Below are 21,569 nucleotides of genomic sequence, written 5' to 3' on the forward strand. Positions count from 1 at the left end.
TGTTTTTAGCTGCCACATTTTGGAGGGATGTGTTACACAGCAGTAGATAACCAGAACAGAGGGCAATTTTATTTCCCTCCTGCCTGGGGTGACCAAACTCCCAGTTTGCATGGAACCATCCCAATTTATACCTTTTGTCTGGTGTGATTTTTTTCACGTTTTTTAAAAGATTTTATTTATTCATTTGAGAGACAGAGAACATGAGGGTGGGTGGGGAGCAGGAATAAAGGGTGAGGGAGAAGCAGGCTCCCCACTGAGCAGGGAGCCCAGAACGGGGCACGATGCCAGGACCCTGGGATCATGACCTGAGCCAAAGGCAGACACTTAACCAACTGAGCCACCCAGGCGCTCCATCTGGTATGATTTTGGATAGTGACCCCTTTGTCTCCCAAAAGGGCCCCAACGTGGATGGCAAATTATATGGTCAAGTTTTCAAGGACACCACAGATCCTGACAACTCTTTGCCTCACAGTCTAGAATAATCAAAATACACGAGATGCCTCATGTGTAGGCAGCCTTCTCGTCCCTTCCCTGTCTCCCCATGTTGTTCTGTCTGGATGCTCAGCAGTTTTACCAAGGGATGTCTTCAGGGGCAGCCCCCTCAAAAGGTCCAGAGGGCCTTCCCCCAGTGAATGGGCCTCAGGGAAAACGGGGCACCTGCCATGCAACACAGCTTCAAGACAAGCCCAGGGCTTCCCCTTTTCACCAGATTCCTGTCACTGAGCCCCTCCCACGGGGAAATTCTGGAGCTGCCACTGATATTCAGGACAGGAAGGGTCTGAGTAAATTAGAGACAGCAGAGGCAAGAGACAGAGGAGGGGAGTGAGAAAGAGAACCTTCCAGGTCTCAGGAAAGGCCTTCCCCACCACCCTGTAAGGAATGGAAGATATTGACTCCACAAAACTGCTCTCAAATCCTGGCTCAGCTGTTACTCACTGGACCAAGGACCCAATTGGCCTGAGCCTTCTCCCCACCCACTTTAATGGGAGGGTTGATGCCTGTCTCAGAGAACTCTCAGAAAGAATCAAAGAGATGATTAATGATATAAAGCACGAACACATCGTCTGGCATATAGTAAGCACTCAAAAATGCTACTTCCCTGTTGAAGGTATTGGAGGTTCCTATTAGAAAATGCCTTTGCCTTATCTGGCAGGGACAGGCCAGGACAGAATAGCACAAGAGGCTGGTCAGAAAACAGGAATAATGGTGCCTCTCATTTCTAGACACGACAGGAGGGGATGTATATGGAGGGCCCGGCAGTCACCTATGGCTCTCCCTTTTTCAGTTTAGAAATTGCTTTGCAGTCACTGACTCGGCTAGACTGGGAGCTATTTGAAGACAAGAATCTCACTATCAATCATTATATACACAGGGTCCTGCTGCAAAGGGGTGGCTCTTAGTGACACCCGTTGAATGAATGATTTCGATCCTCTAATCCATTGACTTAGTTAGTCAACCAATACTAATTGGGCACCTACTTTATGTCAAGCACTGTTCTAGCAACTGGGAATACAAGCCCTATTCCCACCCTCTCAGGGTGCTCCATGTGATGGAACAGACACGCAGATCAAATAGGTACACACATAATCATTTAATTACCATTGCCACAAGCGTTCAGAAGGGGAAGCACAGGGAGCAGGAAGGAAGGTGTCCCCAAAGAAGTGACATTTGACCAAGAGCTGAAAACTCGTCAAGGAACAGAGGTGCCTTCCAAGCAGAGACAATAGCTTTTGGGGAGACCCTGAGGAATAAGGAATGGCAGAATGCAGCCACTGGAGAGAATGTGGGCCAATCAAGCTCAATGAAGATGCCCAAGCCAGCAGCTGAAAAGGAGCTCATTCGCCCTGGCACTGAGCAGGCTCCATGAAGATGATGGTGCCTGGATGGTGCCAGAGAGGTTAGAGGAGAAAGAATGTGTTCATGTGGGGAGGGGCGGGTATAGAGAAGGAAGTTAAGAAGTCCCCAAAAAGGAGGGGAGAAACTAAGCAGGAATCAGAGATCCCAGAGGAGGGGAGAAAAGTAATTCCAGAAGTGGCCATTTTGTTAGAATTCTGACAAAGTGGAAGGCGTGGGGAAATGAGGCCCAAGTGGCACTTGAGGTGACACTAAGAAATAGACAAAGGAACCAGAAATGTTGACCAAAAAGAAATCCATAGAGGGTAGAGTGGCATCAGAGAATGAGCTCCCCAGGACTGGGCACATCCAAGCAGATGTAAGCGGCTCCCAGGCTCTTCCCTGCTCGCTCCCTCTTACCCTCCAGTCTCTACTCAAATGTCACCTCCCCAGAGGGGCCTCCTTGAACCCTGCCCTTATAAGTGCGGCACCCAGACCATTCTCTAAGACAGAGCCCTGGTGAAGCATCGTTACCTCCTTGTCACATCTCTATACGCCTGCCCAGTGTCTACCTTCCCCCACTTAAAAGTACCCTCCTTGAGGGCAAGACCCTCACCCACTCTGCTCCCTGTTGCATCCCACACCTAGCCTATACCAGGCACATGGAAGGTGCTCCACAATGTGTCTGTGGAATGAGGAAATAAAATCCCAGCTTTGCCTCTCACTGGCTGTGTGACCTCGTGTTAGTGACAGTACCTCTCTGAGCCTCATTCTGCCAACTGTAAAATTTGTATTAAAATATGGTCGCTATGAGCTTCAGATGAAATCAGGGACCTTGTCACTTCTAAATTGTGATGCTACTGTTAGCCATTGTTGGTAATAATGAAAAAATTAGTCACTCAATCACCCAAAGGCAGTGTTTGTGCCTCTCCCAAGTGGGAAGATGCTGTGTAATCTTTTGAGAAATGGGGATCTGCCCTCAAACCTGCATTTTTCTGGCAAGAATGTTAAGGTTTTTATTTTACAGCCTCTGAAAGCAGGATCCAGAGGCCCTGGATTCATTAAGCATTTCCTGGGCACGCTCTGGGCGCCAGGTCCTGTGCAGGGCCATGAGGTCTCCTCATGAAACAATGCAGCCACATGGTAGAGGAACGCAGGGTCTGGAGTACCAGAGGTGGGGGACACTGGTACCAGAGACAGACACAGCAACGGAGGGCTCCACCAAGTGCTGCGGACACACAGAAGAAAGGACCTGTCCGCAGAGACCCTCACGCGCCCAACAAACGTTTTCCAAGCACCAACTGTGTGCTAATTCTAGGTGCTGGCAATCCAACAGTGGACAAGCTATGTAAGATCCCACCTCTCCTGAGGCTTCCATTTCCCCTAAGGAGATAAAAAAAACCAAACAAATCATTTTTTACAAGACAAATGTTAGTCATCCTGTAAAACACCAACAGAGAAGCAAAAGAAGCAGGAGCTGGGTGGCAGCCTGAGTTCGAGACCCCAGCTTCTCTGCACTGCTCAGCCTGGAGCACTCCTCCATATCTCCATCTGGAAAATGGGAAGACTAGTAGGCTCGACCTCACACAGCTGTAGTGAGAATTAAATGAGTTCATGTAAATCCCCAAAGGCGCGCCAGGCCCCTGGTAGGGAGAAAGTAAAGGGCGTGAGGCTCTTCAGAGGGGTGGTCAGGAAATGTTTGTTTGCTGAAGACACGAGTGCGTGAAGATCTAGGGGAGATGCATTCGGGGCACCAGAGGACAGCGGGTAAAGAGGTCTCCGGGCAGTAATGAACCTGGGTAGGACCCCGAAAGAGAATCCTGCCAGTGAGAAGCTGCCATTTCGAAATTTGCAGGCCACAGAACAGAGTGCAGGATTTTATCCCCAGGCTGGAGGTGAGCTGCTAAACTGTTTTGAGGTGGGAGGACGGGAGATCGGGCGCACTCTGATTTAATGTAAAGGAGGGTCATCCCAGCTGCATGTAGACAGGGGGATAGACAGAGAGAGAGGCAGCAGGGGTGTCGGTTGAGGGGAGGAACAAAGGCAAGATCTCCCACCCAAGGCCAGAGACTCACTACTGAGAATGAGACAGGACACTCCAAATCCTTCTCCATCTGGGGAGATGTCTGGGCCAAAATATGGGAAAGATGATTAAACTCTGACACAAGGGAGAGACAGCAGCAGATGGCCTGTGAACCCACAGCAAAAAAAAAAAAAAAAAGAAGAAGAAGAAGAAGAAAAGAAAAAAGACATGATCTAAGCAATTGAGCAAAAATACATCTCCCCTTACATTTTGGAACACGTTACAATTGATATTGATCTTAATTACACTAACGTTAATCGAGTGCTTATTTATGTGCCCAGGGTAATGTGCTAAATTTATTTTCTCATTCAATTCTCTTAAAACCCCTATGCCTTCATTCAACAATTCAATAAATATGTATTACTGGCACTGCTCTAGGTGAGACAGACAAAGCCTCTACTCTTATGGAGTTTATACTCTAGAGGCAGAGACAGAACCTAAACAAGGAAACAGAAAAATATTTCAGAGCATGATGAGAACTATGAAGAATATGAAGCAGGGTAAGGGGGCAAGGAGGGATGCAGGGAGTAGCAGCCTTTTTAGGAATGGTGGTCAGAGATCTCATGGAGGAGATAACTCTTGGAACAGAGGTGCAAATGATGAGACCAAGCCAGCCATGGTTAAATCTGGGAAAGTGTTCCATGCAGAAGGCACAGCAAGTGCAGAGGCCCTACTGAGCTAGATATGAAGTTGATGTACTTGAGGCATAGAAAAAAGATCATGGTAGCTACAGCAGAGTGAGTAGAGAAAGGCAGGATACAGGGGTGCCAGGGTTGTGTAGATGGTTAAGCATCTGACTCTTGATTTCAGCTCAGGTTGTGATCTCGTGGTCGTGAGATCTAGCCCTGTGTGGGGCTCCACACTCAGTGGGAAGTCTGCTTGAGATTCTCTCTCCCTCTACCCCCACCCCTGCTGTGCTCACTCTCTCTCGAAACAAATTAAAAAAAAAAAAAAAAAAGGCAGGATATAAAGTTGAAAGGTAGTCAGGGACCAGACAGGCCACAGGAAGACATTCATGTTTCACTCTAAGCACGTAATAGGAAGCTGCTAGAAGACTGTGAACAGATTGCTTTGGGTTCCATTGGAAAAGGAACCATAGAGGAGCAAGAGTGGACACTGGGGAGTCCAAGCAAGAGGCTGGATATGGTGGGGGAAAGTGGTAGCATTCAAGGTGTATTTTGGAAAGCTGGGATGCCTGGGTGGCTCAGTTGGTTAAGCGCCTGCCTTCGGCTCAGGTCATGATCCCAGCACGGAGGGATCGAGTCCCATCGGGCTCCGTGCTTTTCATGGAATCTGCTTCTTGCTCTGCCTGCTGCTCCCCATGCTTGGCTCTCTCTCTGATAAATAAAATCTTTTTTTAAAAAAAAAGACATATTTTGAAAGTAGAGCAAGGAACATTGGGTAAATGATTGAATGTGGGAATGTGGTGGGAAAGGGAAAAGGAAGTATCGATGATTAACTACAAGGCTTTGCACCAAGCACCATTAACTGGATGCCATCAGCAAAAATTAGGAAAACTGGGAACATGAACAGGTTGGGAGAAAATTTATGGAAACAAATGCACCTATTAACATTTTTTTTTTCTAAATAAAGATTTTATTTATGAATTTGACAAAGAGAGAGAGCACAAGCAGGGGCAGCTACAGAGGGAGAGTGAGCAGATTCCCCACTGAGCATCAGGGAGCCCACAAGGCTCCATCCCAGGCCCCCGAGATCATGCCCTGAGCTGAAGGCAGACGCCTAACCGCTGAAACACCCCCTACCCCCTAGGGTGCCCCCCCATTAATATTTTCATGTCACAGATGAGTAAGCAGCTTGAGAGATCAAAAAACCTGTCCAAGTTCACACAACTTGTAAGTGGAATTACTATTTTCACATGAATTTATTTTTACCCTCATAGTGCTCAATTATTTATCGTCTCCAATTTACAGATTAGGAAACTGAGGCCCAGAGATGTGAAGCTTACACAGTTAGCAAGTGGCAGAGCCGAGCAGATATCAGATCTAACAGATTTATTTTCCAATAAAGGAGTCACGCTGGGAGACTGATAAGGAATCCTAGCAGACCAGATAGAAAAGAACCTGAAGTTTGAATAAAAACACATCCTCAGATTCTCTTTCAATGTTTTGAAATCCCCGAATATAATTCTAGGACAAATCCCAGAGGCCAATAGTTGCAGAAAGGACAGCGCCGTTGTCCTTTGCAGCAAAGTGGTTCCCGAGTCGCCACTTCAGAATCACAATCGCTAACACGCAGATTCCAGGCCTCCAGCTTAGGCGTAGCTGAGTAACAGTCAATGGAAGTGAGACCCGGAGTCTCCATTCTACACATTAGCGCTCCAGAAATCGTCGTCGTACGACAAAGCTTGAGAACCGTGGTTGGAATCCTGGCGGCTACCCCCGACACTAGCGATCGGAGCTACTTAGGACACCTTAGCCCTCTGGGCCTCAGTTTCCGAAACTAAAAGGGGCGGGGAGGGGGGAGGGATGGTAACCGTAAACTCGGCCCCGGGCCGTCAACTTGCCCCCCCACCTGTGAGACCCGAGCCACACGATTGGCCAGAGAAGGCGGTCACTCTGCGATACAGAGGGGCCGAAGCTTCCGTGAAGCGCTACGGGACACAGACCATCACCACTCCCCGCCTCCAGCTTCAAACGCACCGCCGCCACGTTTCAAAAATTCGGGACGCCCTCTGGGGGCGTCGCCGGATGCGCCCGTGACGTAACTGTAAACACACCTCCGGCGTTTTGGCTCCTTGGAGACCACGAAGACATCGCGCAAAGATCAGTGACGAATTTCCGGGTGTGCCGTCGCTTTACGACTCGTGCGTTCTGCCGTTGATTCCGGAGGAAGCTAGAGGGCAGTTTACGACAGCGCCGATTGTGTTTACGGCGCCGGCCGGTGCGTGCGCATCTTTCTCCCTTTTTCCCTGTTCCTCGGAGGGCAGCCAGGTGCGCGGTCTCCGGCTCGGACCATCTATCGCCATCCGGGCCCGGCAGAGGCCTTTACAGGTGAGTGGAATGTTCCGTAGGGTTCCGTGGATCTCTGGAGCCGGCTTGGGCTGGGCCCGGCCTTCGGAGGCCTCCCGGAAGAGACCTCCCGTACGGCTCTGGCCGTCTCTGCCCCTTCGCTGGGCGGGGCAGGAATCCGCCTTCGGGGACCCCAGGCCCGATACTCTTAGGGCTGCGGGTCACGGCCTTGTGGGTGAGGTCCCCTGGCCTTAGGCTCCGCTTTGCGGCCACGGGCTGAGCGACTTTGATAGTATCTCTTAACCCCGTTGGGTCTCAGGGACTTCAAAGTGGCCAGAGGTTCCCAGAGTTTCTGTGAAGGAGGTATTGGGGGGTTCCAAACTGAGCAGCGTTCGACCCTGGCCCGAGGAGTTCACAGTCCAGAGGTGTGGAGTGGAGGGCTGTGGTAGCATAGGCTTGATCTCTGATCTGGAACTCTTCTCCGGAACCGAAGGCATCCGGTCTGTAGTGGCCGCGATGACCTACACAGCACCGTGCCCCGCCAGCCACAGGGCCCCTTCTGAGTGGCCCGCCCTGCGCCTGTCGCCGGTACAGCTGTCACTCCGACGCAGCTGACCGGCTGTTTCTGCTTCTGGTTCCATTCTGCTCATTCTTTACGTCTGTGGAAGCCAGGGGACGTCGTCCCACCCGCTGGAGAAGTGCATGCCAAGCCTTGGGTCTGTTTCCTTTTTGAACTGTGGCAGAACGACTAGATTTTTTTTTTTTTTTTACACGTTTTGAAATATTGTTACTGGGTTATGAGGTACGAGCTATAACATAAGGGGAAGAGTGCTGGACGTAAGGCAGACAGCCCTGGAAATCAACTCTCCGTTGAAAAGCTTAATCGGCCGAGTTGCAAATTTTTAATCTCTAAAATGGGGGTGTGGGGGGGTTAGTGCTGTTAACTTATTCAGCCCAGCGTCTGACACACTGTAAATACTCACTTTAACGAGTTGTCTTAAAGCTGCCACTCCTCGTCTCAGTCCTCTTCCTGTAGTACAGCTTAAGTTTAGAGTCGAAGGATGAAGCTCTCGGGTGCGTTCCCTCTTGCTGTCACCCCGGTGTCACTTCTGTAGGAAGCTTGAATCTCTTCCCGGTCACGGGACACTGAGAAGAACTTCCCACGATCACTCCGCCGGTGCGCTTTGGTTACTCTTCAGGCTCCAGAAATATTTGTGCAATGAATTTTCCTCTGGGAACTCACCTGAGGATTACGATGAATGATAAGTGCATAGGTTTTTGATGGAACTGTCAGGCAAAGATCTGCTTGAGCATTTCACAGAATATGGATTCCAGCCAGACTGCTTTGGTTCAGATTTTTTCATTAACTAGTGTTGCAAATTTGAACAGTTTCTTAGCTTCTCTGTGCTTCAATTTTGTGATCTGAAAAGGGGGGACGATACTAGAAGCTACCTCAGGATTGTTGGGGACATTCACTGAGTTTATGCAGGGAAAGCACCTAAGACCAATAACTGGTACTAATAATATTTACAAACATGTGACATATGGCCACGTTTACGGCCTAAGGTTTATGGTAACCTCAGCTTTCTGACAGGTTTGCTTGGCTCTGTGTCCACTTGTTCTGCATAAGGATTTGCATTGATGACAGAAAATCGGAAGAACAAGAAAGAAAAGTTAAACATCAGACTGTACTTATGGGCTCCTTTTTTTTCTCAGCACCCCGTGTATAAATGCATTTTTTGCAAGTCCCAGTTGTAATTGTGTGGCATCCTACAATGGAAGCATTTTCATATGTGTAACTACCAAATCTTGCAGTGATCTTGTGCTATGAATTAAATAAGGGTCTTACTCATTTTACAGACGAAAAGACTGAAACTTGGGGAAGCTACAAATTGTATGCCTTGGTGAAGGTGTTTTTGAGAACTAGAACATGGTTATTACACTTAAGAAAAGGTTTCATTCTATCAAACCTGAGATACCACTGAGTTTAAGAAGCCCACTATGTTATGTAGCACTAAGAAAGACGGACTGCCAATTAAGATAAGACAGCCAATCAAGCATAAGGTGCAGCCTCATTTCAAAGATGTTATAGTGAGAAAAGTGGGTGTCACAGAATCAGTGCAATACGGTAAATCAGTTTTGTTGGTGGTCTTCCAAGTTTTAAGTATTCACAATATTATCTACGAGGAAACAGATTTAGTAGGAGCTCAACAGTTGAGTGTTCCATTTTGTGTGTTGCCTTTTGAATTTTATCATTATTATGTCTTGTCTTATCTCAGTGGAAGGCTGTTTGTACTCGGAGGCCTTTCTTCATGAAGCTACTCACATTATTTGTGTTTTTAAGGTTTTAGAAGATGGCAAAGTTCATGACCCCTGTGATCCAGGACAACCCCTCAGGCTGGGGTCCCTGTGCGGTGCCCGAGCAGTTTCGGGATATGCCCTACCAGCCGTTTAGCAAAGGAGATCGGCTAGGAAAGGTACTTGCCTGTTGGTGAGAGTGAATCTTTTAAACTGTGGCTGCTACCCTCCATTAGTTCATTCCAAGTTTATTCTCTCAAAAACAACTCCTGTGTTCCTTATAGGGACACCAGCTGGGGAAGGCTATAACGTCTGGGTACTTCCATTAGTCCTAGGAGAGCTGGGCACTTACAAAGGCCTTGTGAGCCAGTCCTTCTTACATTTTCCCCAGACCGCATCTTCACTTACGGGAGTTTCTGGGTCAGCAGAAACGTGTCTGACTGACCTGTGTGTTCTCTTTCTCCTCTTGTTGCTCTCACAGGTTGCAGACTGGACGGGTGCCACATACCAAGATAAGAGGTACACGAGTAAGTGTTCAGCTGACTGCCCAGACCAGGGCCTTGGGAGGATTGTTACTTTTTCTAGTAACCTCCAACCAAAAGCATTCTAGAACAGGAACAAAATGATGATGATAATTCATAGTTTTTAGGGGCATAGTCTGAACTGTAGACAGTTTTGTGGTTTTTTTCTTTTTTATGGCCTCAAAATTTAGACTGCTTGTTAAATAGGTTTAGTCTGTTATAGTGGGATTTTTTTCCCTCCCACTTTTAGGGAGCCACGAACCTTTTCATAGATCCGTTGAACTCATTCCCACTTTGCACACTCCAGTACCTGGGATCTACTGAACCTGGGAAGCCAAATCAGTGGACTCCAGATTTACGACCCCAGATTTTAAGATCTTGATAAAGTAAATGGGTTGGGTTTTTTTTCTGTGGCAGTTGAGATTGTTAGAAGCGACTCCTTGGAATACTAAGTTAAGATTATCTTAGGCTGGACGCCTGGGTGGCTCAGTCAGTTAGGCGTCTGTCTTCAGCTCAGGTCATAATCCCAGGGTCCTGGGATCAGGTCCCACATTGGGCTCCTTGCTCAGTGGGGACCCTGCTTCTCCCTCTGCCTGCCACTCCCCCTGCTTGGGCTCACTCTCTCGCTCTGACAAATAAATAAAATCTTAAAAAAAAAAAAAAAAATCTGAGGCTGAGGCCAGCAGTAAAGTATATCATAACCCATTAGACATGTCTGCCTTGGGTACCAGATGATTATGCATTTGCATAATGCGTGTCCCATGTTTGCCCTTCCTGGGAGAGTAAATCTTAACTCCTATTCTTACAGAATAAGGCAGGGTGTGAAATGGGCTTGAGGTCCTTAGACTCAAGATGTCTTGACTTAGAAAGTTCTTTAGATCAGAGCCATTTGAACTTGAATGTGCACATGAATCATCTGGGGATTTTCTTAAAATGCTGATTCTGATTTAAGGGGTCTGGGATGAGTCCGTCAGCGTGTACTTCTGCTAAGGGTGAACACCTTAGCAGAGAACACCCTTTAAATAGCAGGGCTTTAGACCAGCACGTGTGTAAAGTCTGTAGGTAGTAGCTGTTACACCCCACTGCCTTTGCCTGCAGATAAGTACTCCTCTCAGTTCGGAGGTGGAAGTCAGTATGCTTATTTCCACGAGGAGGACGAAACTAGTTTCCAGCTGGTGGACACAGCGCGCACACAGAAGACTGCCTACCAGCGGAATCGGATGCGATTCGCACAGGTAGGCCAAGAGCCAGCAATCTGACCATCTTGGGGCCGTTACCATTGGCTGCCACTTGCTAAAAATGCTACCTTGTGTGTACTGAAGAAAGTTCATTTTCATAGGTCTTCCAGTGACTTCCAAGTAGCTGACCAGTGAAACATTTTGCTAAAGTAAACTTTACTGGGTCCAGAGATGCCTTTAAATAGTTTAGGTTTTTTGGTAGGCTAGGACATCATGTCTCTGTGCCAACTGGGGGTGTTTGCGTCAGGTAAAAAGGTGCCTATTGGCTCATTTAATTGCTGTGTGCAGGCTTTATTAAGTTGATGGTCCAGTTGGGCTGCACCTTACTACATAAAGAGGCAAACTGCACCTCTAATAAGAGCCCGTAAACCTGCTTCAATAAAAAAATGTGTGAACGTATGTCTACGCGAATTCCAAGTAAAGACCTCCCATTAAGCTCTGCCTGTTGTCCGTCAGATCCCCAGGATTTTAACACGGGTGTTTTTTCTTAATTCCCAGCGGAACCTCCGTAGAGACAAAGATCGACGGAACATGTTGCAGTTCAACCTGCAGACCCTGCCTAAGAGTGCCAAGCAGAAAGAGAGGTGAGGTCTCCTGTCCTCCTGGAACGAGTTACTCTTCCAGGACTGAGCGTACTCTGAAATCACTGGGCCAGAGCAGGAGGACGGTTGTCTTCCCCAGCATTACAAACAAAAACAAAAACCTTCCAGATGCCAGTGAAGCCACTGTTTGAGCCTGCCCTCATTCTCTGAGGGCCACCACTGGCAGATCGCAAGGTACTTGGCAGTGGCCGTGCACTGGCAGGAAACAAGGGCAGATAAAAAGAGCCCTGAGGCTTCCCTTGGCTCGGTTCTGCCGGGGCCTCCTTCCCACGGGGCCCTGGGGGCTGGGTCGGGCAGCAGCTGCCCTGCCCAGGCTGGGGCTGCCACTGGCCTCTCTGGAGGGGGAGTGAAACCCACCTGGTCGGTGTTGGGGGGCATTGTGCCTCTTGAAGCACCTGAATGTGCACTCTTGGTCTGCTCTTTTTCACAAAGCCCCTGGTTTCTTAGTTCTGAGAAGTCAGTGGTGATGTTGCGGTTTAGCAGAAGAGGATGGCAGCTTCCGCCTTTCGAAAAGCCACGGACTTAAGGATCTGCGCCAAAAGCACAATCTTCTTGTCTTTCTAGAGAGCGCATACGACTGCAGAAAAAGTTTCAGAAACAATTCGGAGTGAGGCAGAAGTGGGACCAAAAGTCACAGGTAGTGTATCCACGCCAGAGTTCTTTCTAGAAATTCAGTGTTGCTTGTTTATTTGGTTTTATAAGCGCTTTATTGAAATAAAATTCACAAACTATACAACCCACCTATTTAAAGTGTACAGTTCAGTGGTTCTTGGTACATTCACGGATACGGGCCTGCGTTCCAGAACATTCTCCTCCTGAAAAGAACCCCATGCCCTTCAGCAGTCAGCCCTTGTTCTCTCCCCCCAGTCCTCGACTACTACCAGTCTCTTCTGTCTCTGGATTTGCCTCTTCTAGACGTTTCATATAAGCGGACTCCTACAACATGTGGGCTTTTGTGTCTGGCTCCTTTCACTGAGCATGTTTTCATGGCTCATCCGCCTTGTGTGCGTCAGTACCTCCTTATTGCCGAATCTGTTATATGGATATACCAGGTTTTGTTACCCGTTCACTGGGACATGGACGTCTGGGTGGTTTCCACTTGCTGTTGTTAGGAAAAATGCTGCCGACAACGTTCGTGTGCAGGTGCTTGTGGGGACACTGTGAGAACGGAAGATGCGTGTAGGCAGGAGACAGGCTCGGGTGGCAGCAGTTAGGTTCTGCTGGATGTGATGCTTGCTGTGCTAACATCCTGTGAGAAATAAAAGAAGCTGCTAGAGCTCCTTTATAAAATACATACGTATGAAAGAGCTGGTGTGCCCTGGGTGCCGACATCACCTAGGAGTAAAATTCCTGGTTGTTCTTGATCTCTTGACTCCTTCAGTCCTCTTCTAGATTGTAAATTCCAAAGAGTCAGGGATGCTTATTATAAAGCAGCCAGCGTGTGGTAGATGTTCCAGAGAGATTTATGGACCAAAAGCTCTTCACACTGTTAATCTGCCTTCTGCTTAGGTTACGTGCTGGCTCTAATTCTTTTCCCTCCCCTGGTTTTGCACTGCAGAAACCCCGAGACTCTTCGGTGGAGGTCCGTAGTGACTGGGAGGTGAAAGAGGAGATGGACTTTCCTCAGTTGATGAAGATGCGCTACTTGGAAGTATCAGAGCCCCAGGACATGTAAGTGGCATCTTTGGCTACCTTCCGACACGTGCTCGTGTGTGGACGAGCAGGGTGTGTAGCTCTTTTGGCAGAAAGAGAAAGACCATAGTTGATCAGAAGCAAAGCTTTTTCTGACGTTACAAAGAGCTGTTTACCCCAAGTAGTAGATAGAAGTAAGTCAGTGGGGGCCAGAGTGCCAGGCCAGAAATCTTCGTACCTGGATGCCTCTGTAACTACCCGTGTCCCTCTCTTGGCCTCAATCTCCCTGTCATTAAAATGGGGAGTTTGAGTCAATTGGTTGTGTTCACGCTTAGCGACAGGGACCTGATTGCTTGTCTTTCCTGTTCTCGTCAGGGAAGCCATCTCTTCTTTTATATATCGGATTTCTAGATAAGACTTTAGAGTCCATGGGTTTATTTTTTTTTTCTTTCTTTCTTTCTTTCTTTTTTTTTTAAGATTTATTTATTAGGGAGAAAGAAAGCACATAAGTGGGGCGGGGGGTGGGCAGAAGGAGAGGGAGAGAATCTCAAGTAGACTCTGACTCCCTGCTAAAGGCAGAGCCTGATGCAGGGCCTGATCTCACCACCCTGAGAGCATGACCTGAGCTGAAATCAGGAGTCAGATGCTCAACCGACTGAGCCCCCCAGGTGCCCCTCCATGGCTTTTTTTTTTTTTTAAAAAGCTGACCTTCCCATTTCCTTTGCGCGTCTTCCCCGCTATCCCCGCAGCGAGTGTTGTGGGGCCCTGGAGTACTATGATAAAGCTTTCGACCGCATCACCACGAGGAGTGAGAAGCCGCTGCGGAGCATCAAGCGCATCTTCCACACGGTCACCACCACAGACGACCCTGTCATCCGAAAGGTGGGCCCCCGTGACGAGTGCTGCCGGCTTCTACGGCCGAGGCCGCAGAAGGAACAGCACACGGGCATACACGTGAATCATGTGGACCTCAGAAGCCCCTTTTTAGATAAGATGCTCCCGAACAGGTCAGGATTAGATGGGAACACGAGCACCTGACTGGCTCCACCGTAATGCTGGTGTTGCGCTGAGCTGGACTCGAGTCCCAGCTCCGCCGTGCTTCCTGGCGCCACCGACCGAGGCCTTCTTTCCTCCCCTGTGCAGTGGGTCCAATGTGCTTACCACAGCCACTGGGGTGAGGACGAGAGCGTCGCGAGGTGCCATCCCGGAATGTAGCAAGTGGTCGGAGAGCTGCCGGCCCTCGTGTGCCGGGGTGTGCCGGCAGAAGCCTGCGGACTCACCCTCAGACATCCAGAGGCACGCGTCCAGGATGCCGTGAGAGCTCCCTGCGGAGCCCTCCGTGCAGATGGGCAGTTAGAGCTAAGCGTATCCTCCCGTCTTTCTGTGTCCTCTCTGCAGCTGGCAAAAACTCAGGGGAACGTGTTTGCCACTGATGCCATCCTGGCCACGCTGATGAGCTGCACCCGCTCCGTGTATTCCTGGGACATCGTTGTGCAGAGAGTCGGGTCCAAGCTCTTCTTTGACAAGAGGGACAACTCTGACTTTGGTAAGAAGCCTGTCTGGGAGCGGCACCAAGGGGTTGGGTGTCGTGTTGGTTCGGAGCGAGTCCCTGGTTCTTGAGAATGGGCAGGAAACGGTCTGACTCGCCCGCAGTCGTTGACAGCAGCGGCTGCACCCTCCCAGCCTGCTCAGGGACCTGGAGAAGGGAAGGCCTGTTGCTGCAGGACCTCCTCCAGGCGCCGGCTTCCTGAGTCCTCCTGGGGCCCCAGTACTGTGCTTCCAAATGTTACTCCTTTGGATGGCACTTTGCTGACTTCTGCCAGTGCTCCCTACCACTTTTGACGTTTACTTCGTGTTTTTCACTAACACCTTACTTTCTTTACTAAAGTGTAATTATAAAGGGAAGATACGTTTGCACGTGTTTGATACACACAAACGTGTATACACACACCATCAAGGGAAACCAGGTCTCCAAAACATAATAGCAGTGAGACCGAATGGTATAAGCCCATACCTGAGGCTTAGGGCCTTCTGTTTGTTGAAACGCTAACAAAATCAGACATTCTCTTGAGGAATCCAAAAAAAGACTGAAAGGGGATCAGTTTCTTAATTTAACATTAGAGATGTTAAATTAACATCTTGATGTGCTTGAATTTAACATTAGAGGGGATCTGAAGTTACCCAGCTGCGCTCCCCGCTTCCTCCCCTCTGCGCCCCACACTTGGGAGAGCTGGCTTGGCAGACAGTGGTTCTTTGAAGGATGGGCCTGCGCCCCTCCCTGCGGTGCCAGGCACACTGTCGATGGCTCGGAGTCGTGGGTGGGTGACCATGCTGCCGCTTTTGCAGACCTCCTGACAGTGAGTGAGACCGCCAATGAGCCCCCTCAAGATGAAGGCAATTCCTTCAATTCGCCCCGCAACTTGGCCATGGAAGCGACGTACATCAACCACAACTTCTCCCAGCAGTGCTTGAGAATGGTGAGGCGGTGAGAGCCTCTGGGCACCAGTTTCTGTTTTGTCAACCTCTGTTAATGGAACATCTGCTCTCTGGTAGGCTCTGGGGTTGTGGGACTAAGCAGGGCTGTCCGAGAGGAGCTCCACGCTGGGGCTTTGAGGTCAGGCTGCCTGACTGAACCCTAGAGCCACCCCTTCAGAGCTCTGTGGTGTGCGGTACGTTTCTTCTCCGTGAGGTTAGAGTACTAAGAACACTTGTCTCGGCCAGACAGGTTGTAGGGATTCCTTCAACTCTTTGATAGATACGGTGTTTGATACAAATAATACTGTTCAGGTGCTGGAGATCTAGCAGTGAGCAAAGTTCCTGCTCCTAGGAGGCTTCATTCTAATGGAGAAAAGACAGTAAACTAAATAAACCTATGTTGTAACAAGTGGTGGCACGTGCTCTAGAAAAATGAAACCGGGAGGGGGGGCGTGGCTGTTAATTCAGACACATGAAGCACACCGGCGGCACATGCAAGCACTCGGGATCTGTCGGGGTTCGTGCTTGAGGTTGGGAAGGGTAAAGAGCCTCCCCCCGACCCCAGGGGCTACAGGGAGCCAGCCAGGGCTGTAACTAAGCCGAATGCAGGGTCTGGCCGATGGGCTCGGCCGAAAGTGCTCTCTGTCTCATGACGCCTCTGTCTGTTGGCAGGGGAAGGAAAGATACAACTTCCCCAACCCAAACCCGTTTGTGGAGGACGACATGGACAAGAACGAAGTCGCCTCTGTTGCCTACCGGTATGTCAGCCTCCTGGATGGGGCGGCCTCCCTGAAAGCCGGGGTCTCCGGTGACCGAACAAGCTCCGTGTTCACTGCAGGTACCGCAGGTGGAAGCTTGGAGACGACATTGACCTTATTGTCCGTTGTGAGCACGATGGCGTCATGACCGGAGCCAACGGGGAAGTGTCCTTCATCAATATCAAAACGCTCAACGAGTGGGATTCCAGGGTGAGGCATCCTTGGTCGCCCTGTCCGTGGTTCCTGTGGGCCATGTTGTCCCTGGCCAGCCTTGGTGAGCCTCGGTCGCAGTCCCCATGCATCATTTACGCAGCTACCAAGATTTTATTTATTTTTTTTTTTGTCTTCTGAGTTTCTCCTCCCCTTGGTTCTTCATTGAGAAAGAGATCGTGTGTGTGTAGAACGTGCTTAAGGCCTAAGAACTTTAACTACCTTCTCACAGGACTTTCTCCCTCTCTGTTCCCCTCTGCCCTCCCGTGGGCTTCTGCTCTCTGCTGGCGTCTGGTTTTGATCTCTCATCATCTGGGTTGGCAGGTGTCCTGTAAGCCCCGGAGCTCTTTTTTTGATCTGTTCTTTCACTTAGAGCAGCCACTACCTTCTTTCCAACCTTCTTCTTCCAACTCCTTCCCTTCTTGAACTCCGAGATTCTCAGATCAGCGAAGATTTGGCTCTTCAGGAGGCCTCTTGAAAGAAATGGGCTTCCTTCATCTTTCCTCTGCTTCCCTCTCATGCTGATGCTCCATGCTTGTTGGGCTGCTCCCCTCTCTGAAGCTGCCCTGGGCTTCTGTGCCTGACTCGGCTGCGGGGGGCAGTGCTCCCGGGCACTGCTGCAGCGAATAAAGGGTCCTCTGTGGAAAGGACAGCTCAGGCGCCCAGTGAACGGGGTCTAATGAGATGGAGTCTGGGGGCCGTTCTGCTCTGCCTTCGTTAGAGCCTTGGGGAGAGCATTTACCGCTGCGGGTTCCCACTCCCCAGGTGTCCTTAGCCTCTGTCGCCCGATGAAGGAGCACACCAGAAGCCTTGCTGCGACCTCAGGTCTGGAGCCAGTGGCTCTTCTCAGACTTCCCACTGGGCCTCCCGTGGCCGCGGTGTGGCTCTGCCCTCTGTGCTGCTACCTGACTCTGGTCTCGCACGTTTCTCTTCGCTCCCTTCACTTCTGTTCTCTGCTGGCTCCCCTCCTTTTTGAGCTCCAGTGGAGCCTTCTTTCAAGTCAGTCCCCTACATGGCTTTTTTTTACCACAGTACTTGTGTATTCATGTTCTTTTGCTCCGTAACAAATTAAAGGCTTAAAATGAGTGTGAAGGTTCTGGAAGAAACTTCCAGGCTCATTGTAGTTAGCAGAATTTCAGAGTTCCTTGCCATCGTGGGGCTGAGCGCCCCCGTTCTCATGCCAACTGTCAGCTGGGGCTTCTCGGCTTCTTGAGGTCCCCCACATCTCTTGCCCAAGGGTCCCTTCCATCTTCAAATCAGCAACGGCACAGCAGATTCTTCTTGTGCTTCCAGTCTCTGACTTCTCTCTGTCTGGTTTACACCCAGATGTAAGAGACTCATGGTTAGGTAAGGCCCACCCAGGTGGTTTCCCTGTCTTAAGGGACCTTAATTACATGTGCAGAATGCCTTTGACGTAGAAGGTGCGAAACCATGGGTGTGGCTTCCTCACCGGCAGGGGTTCCACCCACACGAGGGTAGGAGCCTTCGGGGGTCATCTTAGCATTGTGCTTACCGCAGGCCTCAACCTTGAACTCTTAACGGTGATTCCTCAGAGCTCCTTGGACTCCCATCCCGTTGTTTTTCTGCTGAATTCCCTCTTCCCTCCTGTGCGTCAGCTGTCTCTCCTCCCTTAGGCTCACCCTGAAACACCTCCTCTCTCTCACCCCAGCCTGCCCCCTCTCCCGTGTCCCCCCCACCATACTCTTCTGTTGCGCAGGCGGGTGTGGGCCATCTTCTCCCTCGGTTCTGCTGTCATCACCCCAGTGGAGGACGCTGCTGATCATGCCTGTTACTGTGCATTTACTGGTCCCCTAACTGACCTCCTCAGCACCGTCCTCCACCCCACCCTCCCCTCGCTTAGTCTCTGCCAGCCAACTGTCCAGCACACTGCTCCCGTCGTGCAGCACAGCTGTGTGGAGGGGTTCTTGGAGTGCCACGGCAAACTCGCAAGAGTGGTTTTGAGGGAATCCTATCTGTTGAAACACTACCCCTGAATGGTTTGGGCCTAACCACTTAAGGAACTCTGGTGGGGGTTTTTTTGGCCTCTGGTTGCCATGAACCAAGACAATCTGAGACTCTGCCATGTCACCTTCAACCAGTCACTTCACTCTGGGTCCCAAGTTCCCCCGTCCACGCACGAGGTGGTGGGAGAAGACGATCTCTTTGTTTGCACATGTATATACGCAAGGTCAGGCCCTGGCCTCCCCTCTGCAGCCTCCACCCCCACCCAGGGCTGACCCGGCCTGCGGCCTGTCTTTCCCTCTGCCTCTCCCAGCACTCCACCTCCAGCCTCCGTCAGTGCCCTCCCCTGGGTGAGCCATTGCATTGCCTCCAGGGAGCCCTCCCTTCCCACACAGCACACAGTCAGCACTTGCCCCTGCCATTATTCATATGGCACTTGTGTCACTGGGCACGCGTCGGTCCTGGTCTAGACCAGAGGAGTTACAGTTGGCTGGGTGCCCACTGTGCGCGGAGGGGCCGTGTCTTTGCCGCCTTTGTGGTGACAGCCTTGCCTGTGATTTACCTGCGGACTCCCCATCTTCCGAAGCAAGCCCACAAAGGAGTGCCTTCTCTGCTGGAGGAGGTCCCAGGCCTCAGGCAGTAGGGGCCCCCATTCACTCCTGGGCCCGGCTTACCTCCCGCAGCACTGCAATGGCGTCGACTGGCGTCAGAAGTTGGACTCTCAGCGAGGGGCTGTCATTGCCACCGAGCTGAAGAACAACAGCTACAAGTTGGCCCGATGGACGTGCTGTGCTTTGCTGGCCGGATCAGAGTATCTCAAGCTTGGGTGAGATTCGGGTCCGGGGGTCCTGAATTCATCTGCTGCAAGGAGGGGTCTGCGGGCTGGGCTCGCCTCTCCCCTCTCCCTTGGGAAGAACTGCTCCTGGTCCCAGGTGTTGCTGTGCCTCTGTGCGGGCCGCCCCCACCACAAATGCCCCGTCTCCCCCCTGCTAGTTACGTGTCCCGGTACCACGTGAAAGATTCCTCGCGCCACGTCATCCTGGGCACCCAGCAGTTCAAGCCCAATGAGTTTGCCAGCCAGATCAACCTGAGCGTGGAGAACGCCTGGGGCATCCTGCGCTGCGTCATCGACATCTGCATGAAGCTGGAGGAGGGCAAGTACCTCATCCTCAAGGACCCCAACAAGCAGGTCATCCGCGTCTACAGCCTGCCCGACGGCACGTTCAGCTCCGATGAGGACGATGAGGATGAAGAGGAGGAGGAGGAGGAGGAGGAAGGTGTGTAGCAGGCCTCTTTCTGAAGTCTAGACTTAGCTGAGGCTAGCTAGGGACCGAGCTCTATAGCCACCCTTCTCTCTGGAGCCCTGACGTGGAACTTCCTGAGAGTTCTCTGAGACTAGACTTCGGAGCAGCCTTCACTCTGGAGCCAGGCACTGCTTCAAGCACCTCGAAATCATATGAGGGGCCCGGAGGGGAGAGGGACCTTCTAGAGGCTAGGGTGAGGAAGAAGCATTGAGGGAAAGGCAATGGAAGGGTTCGCCCATGGTCTGAAGGAGCAAAGATGCGCTGGGCTAGTTACATGGGCCCCAGGCTGCCTCTGCTGCTTCATTCACCACCAGCTGGTGACTGAAGGGAATTCCTTAGCCCCATGATGATCCGAAAGGCTTACCTTCCGAGGGGAGCTGGTGAAAATCACAAGCACTCACCAGTGTGACATGGCTCCTTTTTCTAACGTTTTGTGTCTTTCAGAGGAAGAAACTTAAACCAGACGGTGATGTGAAGCTGGAGTTTGTGATTCCACTGAGCCTAGAAGGGCTTTGGATGCTCAGTGGACTGCTGGCCTGATTCTTGCTGTCTGAAGTTTGACGGTGGAATAAAGTATAACTATTTAGTCTCTTACCTTCGTCATGTGCTTACGTTGATCGGCAGCCCCTCTTCCTTCCCCCAGTAGCTCTTGGGCGAGGGAGGGTGAGATACAGCCGTGTTCTGTCTGGAGTTCAGAATCAGGGCTCCTTTATTTGTTCTTGAGCGTTACTCATTTTACACTCCTGTTAGGGGGTGAATGTCCTAGATGTTTTTGTTCTTGGAACTGCGTGATATGATCCTTTGCTGGGGATGGCTGTAGGTTGTGAGGCACATTGTGGAGGTCCCCACAAGAGGTCCGTTTCCACTGGCAGGGGTGCCTGCTGGCTGTGTGCCAGACCCAGCTGCTGCCTTCAGAGACACAAATCACTAGTAAAAGGGAAAGCAGGGCACAGTCTTTTAAGGTTGAGGTGGGTATGCTTCATGTGAAGGAGACTGCCCCAGAAGATTCTGATGGATGTTCCACTTGGTGGTGATCACTGTTTTGTAAATTGTTTTCAAGCTTGGTTTAGGCTGGGGACCGAGTCCCAAGCCAGCATCCTCAAAGCAGCGTGTCGTAAGTCAGCTACAGAACGCTCAGGATGTATAAACTTGTTACAAGTGGGTAGTGTTCTATTCTGGATGGTTTGAAGTAATTACCCCACCAGGTATTATACTAAGCTTTCTATAAATACCTCATCTGAGCCTGACCCAGAACTGGAATGCTGGTCAAAGTGGTGTCATTGTACTGATGAGGAAACAGGCTCAGCTCATTTTGAGTAACATTCCTGAAGTTACTATTTTAATCAAAATAATTGAGCCTCAGGGGCGCCTGGGTGGCTCAGTCAGTTAAGCATCTGCCTTTGGCTTAGGTCATGATGTCAGTGTCCTAGGACTGAGACCCATTATCAGGCTCCCTACTCAGTGGGAAGTCTGCTTGTCCCTCTGCTTCTGCCCTTCCCCCTGCTCGTGCTCGCTCTCTCAAATAAATAAAACTTTAAAAAATAATAATGAGCCTCAGAAAGCAAACGAACACTGGTTTTCCTAAAGTTAGCTAGGGCATGCAACATGCCTCTTGGGGAGTCTTCAAGATAGATTATTAAAAAGCATACGTTGAAGTACAGTGACAAGTGCCATGGGGTTTCAG

The 21,569-nt window shown here is 50.3% G+C and overlaps 1 protein-coding gene across 2 annotated transcripts; it reads left to right on the forward strand.

Moving 5' to 3' along the window:
- Nucleotides 1-6,686: 6,686 nt before the first annotated feature.
- Nucleotides 6,687-20,479, forward strand: EIF3D (eukaryotic translation initiation factor 3 subunit D). Of its 2 annotated transcripts, XM_034987595.1 has the most exons (15): nt 6,687-6,927; nt 9,230-9,362; nt 9,665-9,710; nt 10,803-10,939; nt 11,441-11,526; nt 12,109-12,181; nt 13,103-13,215; nt 13,926-14,058; nt 14,575-14,722; nt 15,523-15,653; nt 16,324-16,409; nt 16,490-16,619; nt 19,265-19,407; nt 19,575-19,858; nt 20,330-20,479. In XM_034987595.1, the coding sequence occupies exons 2-15, from the start codon at nt 9,240-9,242 to the stop codon at nt 20,341-20,343; spliced, it is 1,647 nt and encodes a 548-aa protein (XP_034843486.1). In that variant the 5' UTR covers nt 6,687-6,927; nt 9,230-9,239; the 3' UTR covers nt 20,344-20,479. The 2 variants fall into 2 exon arrangements, with proteins under 2 accessions (XP_034843486.1, XP_034843487.1); XM_034987596.1 differs by lacking the exon at nt 6,687-6,927 and having other exon boundaries at nt 9,101-9,362.
- The last annotated feature ends 1,090 nt before the right edge of the window (nt 20,480-21,569 follow it).

Source organism: Mirounga leonina, unplaced genomic scaffold, assembly GCF_011800145.1.
Source record: "Mirounga leonina isolate KUSES-001 unplaced genomic scaffold, KU_Mleo_1.0 Mir_418, whole genome shotgun sequence".
Classification (NCBI taxonomy): Eukaryota; Metazoa; Chordata; class Mammalia; order Carnivora; family Phocidae; genus Mirounga; species Mirounga leonina.

Excerpts from the sequence above, each read along its gene's own strand:
- EIF3D (XM_034987595.1), top strand. The coding sequence starts at position 9,240 with ATGGCAAAGTTCATGACCCCTGTGATCCAGGACAACCCCTCAGGCTGG. Across the intron at positions 9,711-10,802 it reads CCAAGATAAGAGGTACACGA|ATAAGTACTCCTCTCAGTTC; the intron begins GTAAGTGTTCAG and ends CTTTGCCTGCAG. Across the intron at positions 19,408-19,574 it reads TCAGAGTATCTCAAGCTTGG|TTACGTGTCCCGGTACCACG; the intron begins GTGAGATTCGGG and ends CCCCCCTGCTAG.